The sequence below is a fragment of the Lithobates pipiens genome, unplaced genomic scaffold, assembly GCF_037356315.1.
Source record: "Lithobates pipiens isolate NorthernLeopardFrog02 unplaced genomic scaffold, aLitPip1_a1.2 Scaffold_13, whole genome shotgun sequence".
NCBI lineage: Eukaryota > Metazoa > Chordata > Amphibia > Anura > Ranidae > Lithobates > Lithobates pipiens.
In genome coordinates, this window is record NW_027507718.1 from 121,222,638 (window position 1) to 121,239,689 (window position 17,052).

The 17,052-nt window shown below is 44.9% G+C and overlaps 1 protein-coding gene across 1 annotated transcript in view; it reads left to right on the forward strand.

The window, feature by feature from the left end:
• Window positions 1-17,052, forward strand: part of HOMER3 (homer scaffold protein 3) — a 277,523-nt gene that overhangs the window by 201,258 nt on the left and 59,213 nt on the right. Inside the window, exons 7-8 of the mRNA XM_077475475.1 lie at window positions 237-353; window positions 3,850-3,930. Of these exons, the coding sequence (XP_077331601.1) occupies window positions 237-353; window positions 3,850-3,930 (198 nt within the window). The remainder of the gene's footprint in view (window positions 1-236; window positions 354-3,849; window positions 3,931-17,052) is intronic.

Consider the following 17,052-nt stretch of genomic DNA (forward strand, 5'->3'; position numbering starts at 1 on the left):
GAGATACATGAACATTATCACAGGTAGCCAATAACCTTCTAACTTCAGCTTGTTCATTTAAGCTTTGGCAATAAAACCTGAAAGCTGATTGGTTTCTATGCAGAGCTCCACCAGATTTTGCACTCTCTAGTTTTACTAAATCCCCCCCCCCATGTAGGACTAGGCTTATGCTGATTTATGTACTTTATTCATGATTTATGATTTTTTGCTTGCGTTGATATATAGTTATCTTACAGGTGGCAGAATTGGAGTCAAAGTCCCAGTCTCAGTCCACATTGACTGACACAGACCAGGAAAACGACCTCACTGAGAGACTGCGGGATTTAGAGATTCTACTAAAGAGCAAAGAAGAGGTGACTACTTATAAATATATACATGTTATGAAGTTAAAGCAGTATTAAACCCAAAACAAAAAATGTAATATATTGCAGTTTACCAATCATTACATGTGGTGGCTGCATTTGTTTTCTTTTCTTTTTTGTCTTTTCCCCTTCTGGTTTCACCTGGTGATCTGACCAGTAACATAGCTCCCATATTAGTGCCCCTACTCTGGATGAAGAAGAACAGGGGGTGCCTTTGGGCAGAAGCATTGTTACCTTTCCCTTTCCCCTAGAGTAAGTTAGAGGTACTAGAAGATTTATATATACTAACAAATTTGAGCTCACACTTTATAATCAGTTACAGTAAACCATTTGTTTCCTTTTGGGACAAAGGTTTTACATAAATAAAAGCTAATCATTATAAGCACCCCTGCTAGTGTTTAATGGTTTATCTGATCTCTGGAAATATGTTGTGCTGGAGAGCTTGTTGTTTTGAAAAACAGACTTACTGGCTGGATCAACAGATGGAAATAGAAGACAGTCTAAAAAAAACTGAATGCTGCCATCACATCTAGGAAATAGTAAGTTGCAATATAATAAATATTTTCATGTGGGTTTAATGCCAGTTTAAGTGGACACTATGGGGTCGATTTGCTAAAACTGGAGAGTGCAGAATGTGGCGCAGCTGTGGATTGTAGCCAATCCACTTCTAGCTTAAGCTTGTTTAATTAAGCCTTGACAAAAAAAAACTGGCAACTGATTGGTTTCTATGCAGAGCAGCACCAGATTTTGCACTCTCCAGTTTTAGTAAATCAACCCCAATGTATCACCAATGGTAGTGACACAGATTGATAAAAGGTGATAAAATCCATTTATATATGAAAATTAGGGCTGTTACTGATTAAAAATTTCATGTTCGATTAATTGATTTTTTTTTTTAAATCGATTAATCGACTCATTTCGATTAATTATAACGCACATACAGATCCAACTACTTTTAGCCGATCTCCTTGCATTGCAACTCTGCATAAGTCAGTGGTAAATGTGGTATACACTATATACAATCACCCGACACTAGTTAGTTTCCACAATCCATGACTTAACTTCACAGTTCAGTTCAGACAAACGTTTTAAATTCAAACTGTAGCACTAGCGTAAGTAATTTTTTTCCCAAAGTAGCATGACAATCCCTCCATCTCCGGTCTAACTAATCACTCTCACCTTATGGCATGGACCCCTGTGCAAACAGGTGGTCATGCATGCGGGTATCAAAAGGGTTAACACGGACCATAAACTTCTCTCACAATCTCAGGTCATGGGTAGAAAGAAAAGATCTCAGTGCTCACCATTTAAGTATAAGATTAAATTTTTGTGTTCAAACACAAACTACTCACATAAAGATTATAAAAACACGGCATGTAAAGCCGACATTCATGTTAGTTACGTAGGGCAGCAGCGGGTCATGCGTAGCTCCTCCCCGTACATATTACGTTCAATCGTAAACTTCAACGTCACCGGATTCGGTGACGTCACCGGATCTCCGGCGGAACTCCCTGAAGACCTGGGAAGTCGGCGGAGAGGTGAGTACCAGTCAAAGGAATTTTGATCGATCAAAAAAATGAAAGATTAATCAAGGAATTAATCTTTAATTTTCACAGCCCTAATGAAAATATGGATAGGTGGAACCAGCTAAAGGGGAGAGCTGGCCTTAAGGAACTGTTTTTCTGTATGCATTTATTGTAAAGACCCAAATTACAGTAAGCCCTATTGTCCTTTTTGATGGCAGGTCACCAATATTTACAAGGGAAGAAACTAAATGTTTTGCAGATTCCCTAATGTTTAGGAAACTTAAAAATGTTGTTCCAATATAGTTTGGGAATAGTTCAGGTGGCTCTAAAATGCCCAGATTATGTTTAGTCGTTTAGCCTCTTTAGGCCCCTTTCACATGGACGGATAGAATGGTGCTTTTAGCTGCGGATTTTCTAGTTTTGTACCGCAGCTAAAATCACACAATGCTTTCCTATGGCCCCATTCACACACAGCGTTTAGCTGTGATTTTGTTACATGTGTTTCGGTGCGAATAGAAAAAATAGAATTGAATGCGTCCAGGTGCGATATAGCGCAGCTATATGCACGTAATCGCAGTCTTTTGTGTCAACTGCGCATAGCAGCGTGAGAAGGGATTCAAGGGACCAAAAAAAATTTTTTTAAAAAGGGTTGCTATGGTAACGACTATATTAGATAACTGCAGCTGAACGCAACTGCACAGAAACGCACATAAACGCAGGTAATTGCACTGTGCAAATGAAGCTGATCGCTGTGCCTGGAGTCTTGAATTTCACAGAAAAAAATAAACATGCTAAACTGCGGCAGAACAGCCGTCCGTGTGAAAGGGGCCTTAAACTGACCTAGTAAGTAAGGTGTTGCTGGTGTACAACAGAGCTATTCATGGCCTAAGCAAACTCTAAGCAAACTGTCATAGATTTTTCTCTCCCTAGTGGTCAGGTCAGCCAAGACATAGGGGTTTATTTACTAAAGGCAAATAGGCTGTGCACTTTGAAAAATGCGGTTGCACTCTTCAGTTGCACTCCAGGGCTTCGTAAATGAGGTAAAGTTTCACTTTGCAAACAATACCCAATCGCATGCAAGTAAAATTTAAAAAAACATAATTTTTGCCTCCACATGGTTGGATGATAGTCAGCAGAGCTCCTGCTCATTTACTAAGCTCTGGGGCAACTGCTCTTACAGTGTGCAACTGCACTTTGCAAAATTCAACAGTCTATTTGCCTTAAGCAAATCAACCCTACAGAGTCTGTGGTGTTCCAATCATTACCATGGACTCCCTTAAGTTTGATGTTGCGGTTTGGTTCAGATTTCCTCTATGGGCAACCCCTGATGGGCATCTGAAGTAAAGAACTGAATCATCAGTCAGTACCATAGTCCACAAACTAGAAAAGGCAATGGCAGCTGCACAGAGAAAAGGTCTAAATCTGATGGTAAACAAATAGAAGGCCCCCCGGGATGGTCTGGAATCAAAAACGTATCAATAGCTTGATTTCATAGGACAGGGAACCTAAGCTCACAAGAGAAACCTGGTACTTAAACACAGTTTTAGTGCACTGGGCAAAACCTGTATTCACCACCACCAGGTGAAATCATGTGCACAGTAGACCATGTCTGTGTTAAAACAAATTTATTTAAGCATTTGGAAGCATGTTTCATTTAGGCATGAAAGGTAAGGCTCATCTGATGCAACCAGCAACTATGAAGTGTTTAGATTTCTAAGGCAGTTCATATTTTGTTAATGAATGTAGTTCATATACTGTACAGCAGGGGTAGGAAACCTCGGCCCTCCAGCTGTTTTGAAACTACAAGTCCCATGAGATATTGCAAGACTCTGACAATCACAGGCATGACTCCTAGAGGCATGATGGGATTTGTAGTTTCACCACAGCTGGAGTGCAGAGGTTGCCTACCCCTGCTGTACAATATGTATAAATATAACAGTTTTTCTTTGCTCTGGCAATAGGAGATACTTCAACTGAAAGGACAGAGACCAGACCTCACAGAGCTGGAGATTGAACGAGATGATCTCCTGCAGAAGCTAAAGGTAAGAGACATACCGGAGAATTGACTAAGCTTCCTGCATCATTATAATGGTGCAGGAAGCTATTAGAAATGGCGGACGCCACATTTAAAGAGCATATAGACCTGTTTAGATCTATCTGCACCAGTTTCTATTTCAGAGAGAAATTGAATCAAGGCTACATCTGATTAACAGAAGTAATGTGGCAGTTTGTCATATGGAAAACTGCCGTCGATTTCTCCCAGGTTTGATTTTGTGATCTATCAACAGACAGCTCACATCCCTCTTTCTGCCCATGCAATGATTACACTACATGAGCATAGAATGCACACCCTCCTCCTCCCTCCACTCTGAGCTGAGAAAGGGGGAAGGAGGACAGCAGAGAGATCAGAGTTTGCAGCTTCAGCTTTCTGTTCTCTGTCCTGTGTGCGGTGCTTGTCAAATCCACAAAACAGAACTAATCACTCCTAATTAACAAAGGGGGTAAATCTCTCTAAAAAGTAAACTATCAAAGGATGATTTAAATGTAAGATGATGACTTATTAAGGCGAAACGCATTGGGAGAGGTTTGCTGACGCCACTGCGTTGCCAGAATTTTAATATACATGCCTTTTGTGTCTTCTCACATGTGAGTACCCATTTTTTATTGAATAAATGTTTTTTATATAATGGTAATATACTATGTGGCTCCATTTCCTCCTTTTTTGGTATATGTAACCTGGAAGAGACTCAGTGTATACCTGGCTACTATATTTCGGATCCCTTTACAATCCACATATGGAAGAGTCTAATTCAAACGTCTGTGTATGGAAGTTCAGAGATATAACATCCCCAGGTGTGATTACACCGTTAAAGAGGAAGTAAACCCTGATGAGTTTACTTCCTCTTTCATTCCCTGCAAAGGTAAAGCATAATGGACTACTATGCATCGCATAGTAGTCCATTATGTGTCACTTACCTGACACAGGAGCCAGCGAAGTCACCGTTGTCCCCTGTAGTCCGGCGCATCCATCTTCTCGGTGGGTCTCGCTGCTCCACCGCTGTCATTCGGCGAAGCCGCAATGACGTAGTTCCCGCGCATGCTCACAGGAGCCGCCACGCGCGGCATATTCGCCCGTAGACAGCGGTGCCTGTCTTTCGGCAAATATCTCCTAAACCTACACGGTTTTTTCTTGGACCTACAGGTAAGCCTTAATCTAGGCTTACCTGTAGGTCAAAGTGTGTTGTAAGGGTTTACAACCACTTTAAGCATTAATGACTCCATCGCTTCCGGTAAGCCTCATTCCATAAGGTGGTGGTTATCTTCAGACAAATCACTTGTTTTTTCCAGTATCTACAGCACTCTTTGGACTCTTCATGGACTTATAAGATTTTATATATTTTTTTGCACCATTGCTTCTATTACGGTGGATAGTTTTAGTGTCACCACCCACTTTTTGAGTTTTTACAACACTTATTTGGATTTTCTGTGTACAGATGGGACTTTATATTTGCACAATATATATCATTATTGATTATTGTTAAATTACATTCATATTTTGATTATCACTTTTTATATTTACACAGATACTTTGTTTATTTGGATTATCACAGTACCGTATTTATCGGGGTATAACACGCACCGGCGTATTTTTTTTATATTCTTTATTTTTCTTTTTTTCACAATTTGTACATATCCATTTATACATTTATAAAAGGGAAATGTCAATACAATTATTTTGAGGTCTTCTCACATCCCTCTTCTTACAAAATACAAAACAACCCTTTATGTACCTTCATCCCACCCCCCCGGGCAAAAAAAAAAGAAAAGGAGGGGGAAGACGTGCCCCCCTATCTCCCCCATCTCCATTGCCTTCCTCTCTGTCCCCTTCTCATACCAACATAGCACGACAGTCCCCCCTCTCCAAGAATGCCAGCCATTTTTGCCATTTCCCTTGAATTTCCCCTTCTGTATCCTGAACTTTGTGGATCGACTCTTCCATTAGCCTAGTCTGCTCCACCCTCCTCACCCATTCAGGAATTGTCGGCACCTGTGTATATCTCTCCAATGGTATGGGATCAAGGCTTTGGCTGCATTCAACAGATGAGGGACTAGCGTACCTTTATATTGCCTTACTCCCATGTCTGTATCATGGAACAGACAAGCCCATGGGCATTTACTGATCCTCCTCCCAGTCACCAAGAATATAATTTCAATTATTTTGTCCCAAAAAGGGGTTATTTTCGGGCAATCCCACCATATATGTTTGAGATAGCCTTGTTCCTTACATTCCCTCCAACAGGTTGATTGCTCTTCCCCTCTGAGCCTCTGCATTCTTTGGGGCGTCATATACCACCTCGCTATTAGTTTATATGCCATTTCGATCGTTCGGGAATCTCTTGGGAGTGAATGTGTCATTTTAAGTATTTTAATCCTGTGCTCATCATTTCTAAGTGACCCCAATTCCCCTTCCCATTTCCCTAAGTATGCTGGTAGCCCCGAATCGCTTTCACCTCTTAATATTTTATACATTTTTGATACCCTTTTCACTAAACAATGTGCATCCTTAAGTAATTTCTCTAATGGTCTTAACAAATTCATTCCTCGTAAGGGCTGTGGGAGCCCCTGTGTGAAGTGTAACAATTGGTTGTGCCTCCATCTATCTAATGGTTTGTGCCCCCACTCTTGAGTGATTTCCCTATACGTGAATATCCTATCCCCTTTAATCACCTCCCCCAATGTTATTTCCTCTCTCTTTGCCCATCTGCTAAAATACAGCCGTTCCTCCTTCCCTGGCAGAAAATATTTTGTGTCCAACAGTGACATTAATGGAAAGTTATATGTCCAATTATGTGTCATATTTATTTTATCCCATGTTTTAAGTGTTTGTCTTGTTATTGTACTAGTGCTTACTCCTAGGTTCCGCGAATGAGATGGTATCCAAATCATTTTTGCTAATTCCGTCCCACTTAGTCTAGTTTCCAACTCCGCCCAACTCTTCTCCTTCCGATTATGCAGCCAGTCCGCTACCCTAGATATTACTATTGCTTCATAGTATTTTTTAAAGTCTCCGAGTGCTACTCCTCCTCTTTCCTTTTCCTTTACTAGAACCTTATACGCAATTCGAGTTTTTTTTGGGGACCATATAAATGACAGGACCAGAGATTTTAATTTTCTAAAAAAGCTCCCCGGGAGTGAAATGGGAATCATTTGGAATGTGTAGATTACCATAGGTAGTATAAACATTTTTATTACGTTTATTCTACCCATCCAAGATAATGCTTTGTACTTCATACTTTTCATTTGCACTTTAATTTTATTTAGGAGGGGCATATAGTTAGCTTCGTATAAATTGGACCTTTTGTTTTGTTAATTTCATCCCCATGTAGCTCAATTCCCCACTGCACCACTTAAAGGGCAGACTGGCGGAGAGATCTCTCTGTTCTATCTCGGGCAAGTTCAAGTTTAAGATTTCTGTCTTGGACAGGTTGATTTTAAAATTTGAGAGTCGTCCATATTGTTCCAGTTCTTTAAGTACCGACGGGATCGATGTTCTGGGGTTTGTAATGTATAGCAATAAGTCATCGGCAAATGCCAATACCTTATATTCTCTACCTCCCACCCCGATTCCCCGCAGGTCCTGATTCCCTCGGATCGCTGCTAACAGCGGTTCCAAGACAATCACAAAGAGAACAGGTGATAGGGGGCATCCCTGTCTCGTCCCGTTGAACAATTCAAGGGGGCAGGACAGGGATCCGTTCACTCTAATCCTGGCTGTTGGCCGGGTATACAACGCTTTTACCCATCTCATCATTCTCTCACCCAGTCCCATGTATTTTAAGGTCTCATTTATAAACTCCCAGTCTACTCTATCAAAAGCCTTCTCGGCATCTACAGATAAGAGCAGAGTGGGAGTCTTCCTTCTAATTGCTTCTTGAATCAAAATGATTGACTTCAAAGAATTATCCCTCCCATCCCGTCCCTGAATGAATCCCACCTGATCGGTATGGACCCAGTCGGGAGGAGTGTTTTCAATCGCTCAGCCAGTATTTTCGCGTAGGGAACCCGATGGGGCGGAGCATCATGAGGTAGGCACGTACGGAGGGCGGCTTCCCGACATCCCTGCCTCCAGGAATCCCCCCGAGACAGCACGTCTCAAGATGATCAGCGCGGAGAGCGTGTCCGACGCTTGCGCTGAGGCACCCGGAAGGACCTATTTGCAGAGCACCCTGGGGAGGAAAGCTAAATACTCCTCCGAGCGGGCGCTACACCACGGAGGGGAGCCGGTGAGGGTGCACTTATCCCCGCTGTTTGGCGAGCGCAACCACAGGGGATTGGAGAGGCTGGAGCGGTTCGGCGGTCCGCGGCAGGGAGCAGGAGCGGTGGATGGGGAGAAGGACTGGCTAATCGGGCTCCCTCTGGAGACAGCACGAACCACCCGCCAGGAGTGCAGTCCGCTCCTCTAAGGATCGAAGCGCTGGAAGGACCTCCGCTGAGGTGACTTATGAGTGGTGCAGTGGACCGAGGAACCAGCTGAGCCAGGCTTCAACGGGGAGACAGAAGATTTAAGGTACCCGAGGGTGAACTGGTGTGTGGACTGGGTAACACTGTTAAAGTGAATGAGTGAACAGGACTGATACTATGTTTTGTGAGCCCTGGTCCATTATGGTTCACCAGTAAGCAAGTAAAAGGACACTGGATTGGTGAAGGAAAAGTATATTAGGCTTCTCTTCATCCTCACAGAGTACTGGAAGGACATTACTGTTTTTTGGCTTTAATCTCCTGTCTTCACGGTTTGTGTACACCATATAGAAAGCAGAGTTCGGCTGTCCAATGCGGTCGTTCTCCCCAACCCTGCCCTGAGCTGGTCTCTACCCCCGAAAACTTTATCCATAAGGTCTTGCCACGCTATCATGGTCATGTTGCTTGCTTTCTATAGACTAAAAAGGACACAGTTGTAGTATATCATATAGAGAATAGAAGCTGTGTATTAAGGACCACTTAGGGATATTAAGGATATTTAGTTACAGTCCCCTCCTCTCTCTGGATCATTCGAACCCAGGGGCTGCCCTCTCGCATATCCTCTATAAGAGCAGCTTCTCCACTGTAATAGAAAAGTGGAGACAAAGTGGTGACTTCTCATAAGAGACTCTCTCACAGTGTATAAAGAATCTAAATATACGTACTCAGCCTGTTGAAGTGGCGGAAATCGTAGGGTCAAACCAAGTCCCCAACCTGAGGAGGAGGAGAAGGTGAAGGGCCCAGGAGGTTACAGGGCTGAATAGAGAAGAGCATTAGAAGAACTCGTCGCACCTACACTCCTAGAACTTGCTTTTTCGTTCTGTTTTTTTAAAAAAACACCATTTTCCAATAGAGGTGATGGTAGTTGACTGTGATTGTATCTTTTTCTTTTTTTCTCATTTTTTTTCCCTTTGTACTGCCTGCGTGTCTAGGGAAGGGGGAGATAGACCAGAAAATCTTCGGGTACAGTAGGGAGAGAGAATGAGGGGGAAGGCAAAAGCAGGTAGAAATGCTCCACCAGTATCAAGCCCAGTAGGGATTCAGAGGTACATGGCAAGTTGCACCAGCAATACCAGCACTATAGAAGAGGGGCAAGATAGTCCTAGACAAGGTGCAGGGCAGAGGTCAGGCTTGAGTAGACAGAAGATAGCGGAGGAGGGTAAATGTGGGAAAGCAAATGGGTTAAAAGCGGGTGGGAGTAAAGAGGTAAGCGATACACCACAAAGCACTGCTAAAGTTCAACAGGAAAGGGAGGAGAGGAGGGCAACAGAAGAAGCATTGAGTGAGGAAGGGATACTGTGAGTGGTTCCCCAAGTAGAATCCCTTTTTATAAAGGAGATGCTGGGGGAAATGTTCGCAAAAATGGAGACGGCATTAAAGATAGAAATAGCAGGAGTAAGGGCAGATATAGGCCGGGTGTTGGAGAGGGTGGATGAGATAGAGGAAAGAATGGATAGCCAGGAGCAAAGGATGGATGAGATAACAGAACAAGTACAGTAAATTAAAGTACATAAATTAGAAGATCAGGAGAATAGGAGTAGGAGGAAGAACGTGCGCATTAAAGGTCTCCTGGAAAAGTATGGTAGCGCGGAACTGGGTAAAATAGTGCAGCAGGTCTTCAATCCGATATTACAAAGGGAGCCCACTGAAACCCTAAAGTTAGACAGAGCCCATAGGATTGCAACTCAGGGGGTAGCAAGGGTGGACGCCCCACGGGATGTGATAGTAAGGTTTCACTACGCAGAAGAGAAAGGGCAAATAATGGAGAAATTAAGGGCACTGACTGAGATCCCCTTTGAAGGGGCAGAGCTGCGGGTGTTTTCAGACTTAGCTCCTGAAACACTGAGGAGAAGGAGACTACTGAAACCCTTAACGGAATGTATGATCGCTTCGGGAGTCTCCTATCAGTGGGTTTTCCAGCGTGCTTGAGGGGGAGAAGGGATGGACGATTCGCGGTTCTGCGTTTTCCCGAAGAATTGAGAGGGTTCTGTGAGTGCCTGGAGATAACCCCCCCCGCTACCAGGCTGGCAGGAAGAAACTGAAACTAGGACCCCCCAAAGGAAGTTAAGATGGCAGAGAGGGAGAGGTGCAGACACAAACGAAAGGGGAAAGAGTAAATAGCAATAGGGAGTAGACAAGATGAGGTGCAGATGGGTCTGGGGATACAGGGGAGGGGGGGTAGGGAGGAGGGTGCCGCCGTCTGTTAGTCGCCCCCAGGTGTGAGCCCCGGGGTAAATATGGAGAATAGACGATATCAAAGAGATAAAAGTCGGGTCCATATATCCCAAAAAAATGGGGGTGAGACCCCGACCAACTGCTGCAGATGCAGAGTTGGGAAGAAGGGGGGGAGGGAGCAATTTGGTTTTCCGGGGTTTCTCCTTTTTTTTTTTTTTTATGTTGTTATGGTTTTTCGTGTCCTCTCTGTCCCCCAGAAAAAAATTCCCTCTGGGTCCGTGTTCGTGGATCGACAGACCAATAAAACAGTAGTAAATGGTAGTCATTAATGTGATAACATATAATGTGAGGGGCCTAAATACAAAGGAAAAAAGGTATAAAATTAACAAAGAACTCCAATTTATGGGGGGGAATGTAATATGCCTTCAAGAAACATACATCACTAATAATTCAGGGATCAAATTGACATCATCACAATTTCCACTTTGGTTCTATGGGGACACACCTTCTGCTCACTCAAGAGGAGTAGCTATTGGCTTTGATAGATCATTAACCACTTCAGCCCCGGACCAATAAACACCTTAAGGACCAGAGGTCTTTTTCCAATTTCGCACTACACTGCTTTAACTGGTAATTGTGCGGTCATGCAATATTGCACCCAAACGAAATTTGCGTCCTTTTCTTCCCACAAATAGAGCTTTCTTTTGATGGTATTTGATTCCCTCTGCGATTTTTTTTTTTGCGATATAAATGGAAAAAGAGCGAAAATTTTGAAAAAAAAAGATATTTTCTTCTTTTTGTTATAAGAAAAATCGAATAAACTAAATTTTAGTCATACATTGAGGGCAAAATTTATTCAGCCACATGTCTTTAGTAAAAAAAATGTCAATAAGCGTATATTTTTTGGTTTGCACAAAAGTTATAGCGTCTACAAACTAGAGTACATTTTCTGGAATTTACACAGCTTTTAATTTATGACTGCCTATCTCATTTCTTGAGGTGCTAAAATGGCAGGGCAGTACAAACCCCCCCAAATGACCCCATTTTGGAAAGTAGACACCCCAAGGAAATTGCTGATGGGTATGTTGAGCCCTTTGAATATTTTTTTTTTTTTGTCCTAAGGGATTGAATAATGACAAAAAAAAAAAAAAATTTGACAAAAAGTTGTCACTAAATGATATATTGCTCACACATGCCATGGTTATATGTGGAATTGCACCCCAAAATATATTCCGCTACTTCTCCCGAGTATGAGGATACCACATGTGTGGGACTTTTTGGGAGTCTAGTCGCGCACGGCACCCCGAAAACCAATCACCACCTTCAGGATTTCTAAGGGTGCAAATTTTTGATTTAACTCCTCACTACCTATCACAGTTTCGAAGGCCATAAAATGCCAAAATAGCACAAAACCCCCCAAAATGACCCCATTTTGGAAAGTAGACACCCCAAGCTATTTACTGAGAGGCATGTTGAGTCCATGGAATATTTTATATTTTGCCAAAAGTTGCGGGAATATTACAAACTTTTTTTTTGTTGCACAAAGTTGTCACTAAATGATATATTGCTCACACATGCTATGGGCAGAAGTCAAATTACACCCCAAAATAAATTCTGCTGCTTCTCCTGAGTACGGGGATACCACATGTGGGGGACTTTTTGGGAGCCTAGCCACGTACAGGACCCCGAAAACCAAGCACTGCCTTCCGGATTTAAATATAAAATGCTACCAAAAAAACTGTTAGCGATCGCAGGGATCAGGCCTGACTCTGCGATCGCTGCAGTTATGTGTTTAGTGTTTTGTAAGTGACAGTGATCGATCGATATTGCACTTGGGTGGGCTGGGCAGAGGGGCAAAACGCAGGTGCTAGCAGGTATCTTGGCTGATCCCGCTAACAATGCGTTTTTTTGGAACCCTAAACTGCTGGGGACGCTAGTATAGATCTGATCAGATCAGATATTGATCTGTTCAGATTCTATACCACTACGGGAGGTGTATGCTTTGCGCGTGGGTGTTAGCGGTACTGGCACTAACCTAGCGCTGCCTGGGGCGACGCAGACCCTGACCCTAAAACCTAATTGATATCACCCGCCGGGTGATCAGGGGGTTAAACCTTTATTGGGTAATAAATGGTGGGTGCCCTGATGCTATAAAAAGCAAACTAACCAGAGTCACCCGTAACACTTATACGGTGATCAGTGGTAAAAGGGTTAACTAGGGGCAATCAGGGGGTTCAAATTTTTATTAGGTAGTATATGGGGGTCCATGGCGCTATATAAAAACCTGACGGGGAACCTAAATAACTAACTGGCTAACCAGCGTCACCAGTGACACTTATACTGTGATCGCTGGTGAAAGGGTTAACTAGGGGCAATCAGGGGGTTAAAACCATTATTGGATAGTATATCGGGGTACCTAGCGCTATAAAAACCTGGCGGTGAACCTAAAAAAATAACTAGCTACCTAGCGACAGTAGCGACACTGATGCAGCGATCAGAAAAATGATCGCTTAGTGACACTGGCAAAAGGGGGTGAAAGGGTTAACTAGGGGCAATCAGGATGTTAAAACCATTATTGGGTAGTATATCGGGGTACCTAGCGATATAAAAACCTGGCGGTGAACCTAAAAAAATAACTAGCTACCTAGCGACAGTAGCGACACTGATGCAGCGATCAGAAAAATGATTGCTTAGTGACACTGGCAAAAGGGGGTGAAAGGGTTAACTAGGGGCAATCAGGATGTTAAAACCATTATTGGGTAGTATATCGGGGTACCTAGCGCTATAAAAACCTGGCGGTGAACCTAAAAAAATAACTAGCTACCTAGCGACAGTAGCGACACTGATGCAGCGATCAGAAAAATTATCGCTTAGTGACACTGGCAAAAGGGGGTGAAAGGGTTAACTAGGGGCAATCAGGATGTTAAAACCATTATTGGGTAGTATCTCGGGGTACCTAGCGATATAAAAACCTGGCGGTGAACCTAAAAAAATAACTAGCTACCTAGCGACAGTAGCGACACTAATGCAGCGATCAGAAAAATGATCGCTTAGTGACAGTGGCAAAAGGGGGTGAAAGGGTTAACTAGGGGCAATCAGGATGTTAAAACCATTATTGGGTAGTATATCGGGGTACCTAGCGATATAAAAACCTGGCGGTGAACCTAAAAAAATAACTAGCTACCTAGCGACAGTAGCGACACTGATGCAGCGATCAGAAAAATGATCGCTTAGTGACAGTGGCAAAAGGGGGTGAAAGGGTTAACTAGGGGCAATCAGGATGTTAAAACCATTATTGGGTAGTATATCGGGGTACCTAGCGATATAAAAACCTGGCGGTGAACCTAAAAAAATAACTAGCTACCTAGCGACACTAGCGACACTGATGCAGCGATCAGAAAAATTATCGCTTAGTGACACTGGCAAAAGGGGGTGAAAGGGTTAACTCTAGGGGCAATCAGGGGGTTAAATCTTTATTGGGGGGTGATAGGGGGCTACCCTGGACCTAATACTAACTGCCTTGACAGTTTTTACTTTTACAACTGACACTGAATGCATTGATCAGTAAAGAAATGATCAATGCAATCAGTGACACTGTGACTGGGGGGGGGGGGGGGGGCGGGGGGGGGGGGATTGGGGGGCGATCGGGGGGGGGGGGTTTGTGTACCTATGTGTCAGTGTAGTGTTTTGGTGCACTTACTTTTAGTCTTCTCCTCGTAGTCCGGTCAAAAAGACTGCCCCGAGGAGAATGACATCACTTCCTCCTTCCTGTGTAAACAATACACAGTGGGAGGAAGTTCGTCATTGGCCAGGAGCGATCGAGAGGGGGTGACCAGAAACCAACGGCCATCCCCTCATCACGGATCGCTGCTGGAGGGAAACGGACCGCCGTATCCAGCGGGAGGGGGTCCGATCGGACCCCCCACCCGCTGGAAGGCAGGCACGTACATGTACGTGCTTGTGCCTGCCTGTGCCATTGTAATGACGTACATTGGCAATACGGTGGTCCTTAAGTGGTTAAGGTTTGAAATCGATGGACGTTTGGCTGACCCAGAGGGGAGATATTTATTTTTAAAGGGTAAACTGGGGGATATGCAATGTACTATTGTAAATGTGTATGCGCCAAATAGAAATCCAGACAAATTTTTAAGGAAAGTACTAAATAAATTGGAAGAGTTTAGAGCAGGTATAGTAGTGCTAGCAGGAGACTTGAACTGGTGCCTAGACCCCAAGATGGACACCTCAGGGGGTGGTACACGAGTAGCGGAACACAGATATAGAAAAGTAAATAAAGCATTGGCCAGTGCCCAGTTACATGATTCATGGAGGATCAGCCACCAGAGAGAACGGGATTACACTCACTTCTCCTCAGTCCATAAAACCTTTACAAGATTAGACTATATTTTTATAGGACAGCAATTAGTGGCCAACTTGAAAAAAGCGGAAATTAAACCCATCACTTTATGCTCCTATAAAAATTCAATTAGAAATACAGGGTCATATGGGGACAGGAAGAGCCTGGAAACTGAATGATTCACTCATCCAAGAACAGGACATGAGCACAAAAATTTTACAGGAACTGAGGCCGCGTACACACGGGCGGACTGTTCGCCCAACTTTGTCCGTCAAACAGTTTCGGCAAACAGTCCGCTCAAAATTAGCATGGACGGACATGGCCACACACGGCACTTTTTTGAGCGGACTGTTTGCCAAACAGTTCGCTCAACTTTTGAAATGAACGGACTCGCCCACGTAAGGCGGAGGCAAGTCCGCCCATTTCGAGAGCGTGTACAGGTAGGCGGGGCCCGCGAAGGAGACGTCGCGGGCACCGCCGCCTGGAATGGACTTAAAGGGGAACCCCAACGCCGAAAAAAATCGGCGTGGGGGTCCCCCCCAAGTCCACAACAGACCCTCGTCCGAGCACGCTACCCGGCCGGCCAGGAAAGGGGGGGCGAGCGAGCGCGCCCCCCCCCTGAGCCGTACCAGGCCGCGTGCCCTCAACATGGGGGGTGCCTTGGGGAAGGGGGGGCCGCGCGGCCCCCCCACCCCAAAGCACCTTGTCCCCATGTTGATGAGGACAAGGGCCTCTTCCCGACAACCCTGGCCGTTGGTTGTCGGGGTCTGCGGGCGGGGGGCTTATCGGAATCCGGGAGCCCCCTTTAATAAGGGGGCCCCCGGATACCGGCCCCCCACCCTATGTGAATGAGTATGGGGTACAATGTACCCCTACCCATTCACCTGTGAAATAAAGTACAAAAAAAAACACAACACAGGGAAAAAATATTTTATTGCACAGCTCCGGGGGTCTTCCGTCTTCGGGGGTCTTCTCCGGACTCCTCCGCTATCTTCTTGTAGCTCTTTTGCTAGCGGAGGAGTCCGGCTTTCTTCCTCCCCGCCGCCGGCCTCTTCTCCCGACTTCGGGGGTCTTGTCCCCCTCTTCGGTTCTTCTGCCGGGCCACCGCGCCTTCTTATAGCTCTTTTGCAGGCGGTGGCCCGGTCTTCTGTCGCCGCCGCCTTCCGTTCTTCTGTCGCCGCCTTCGGTTCTTCTGCCGGGCCACCGCGCCTTCTTATAGCTCTTTTAGAGGCGGTGGCCCGGTCTTCTGTCGCCGTCGCCGCCGCCGCCGCCGCCTTCCGTTCTTCTCCTTCTTCTTCTCCTGGAGATGTTGACTCGACGATCTCTCCGGCCACAATGCCAGGGACGCGCTCCGCTGCCACTTATATAGTGACAATGGGGCGGTGTCACATGGTATATGTCACATGGGTCGCTCGCCCCCCCCTTTCCTGGCCGGCCGGGTAGCGTGTTCGGACGAGGGTCTGTTGTGGACTTGGGGGGGACCCCACGCCGATTTTTTTCGGCGTTGGGGTTCCCCTTTAAGTCCATTCCAGGCGGCGGAGCCCGCGACGTCTCCGTCGCGGGCCCCGCCTACCTTCACACGCGCTCGTAATGAGCAGACTTTCCTCCGAGCGGGAACAGTTTGCTCATTTCGAAAGTAGCCTACACACGGGCGGACTGTTCGCTCAAACACAGTTTCAGCGGACAGTTTTTCGGAATTTCCGAAAGACTTTGTCCGTCAAACTGTCCGCTCAAACTGTCCGCTGAAAGCCCACACACGGGCGGACTGTCCGCTGAAACACTGTTCAGCGGACAAAGTTGAGCCAACAGTCCGCCCTTGTGTACGCGGCCTGAGGGATTTTTACGAGGTCAATGACGCAGGGGATTTCTCAAAGGCTACTATCTAGGAGACACATAAGGTTGTCATTAGAGGGATCCTGATTGGGATTGGAGCAGGGAAAAAGAAAGAAAGGGAGAAAGAGAAGGTTCAATTATATACTAAGATCAAGGAACTAGAGCAAAAGACCAGACCTAGGGGGCTCCAGGAGACCCAGGAATTACAAAAAAAAAGGGAGTTGGAAGAGTTTCTAGAGCAAGAGAGGAGAACAGCTTTTTATAAAATAGGAGAGACATCAGT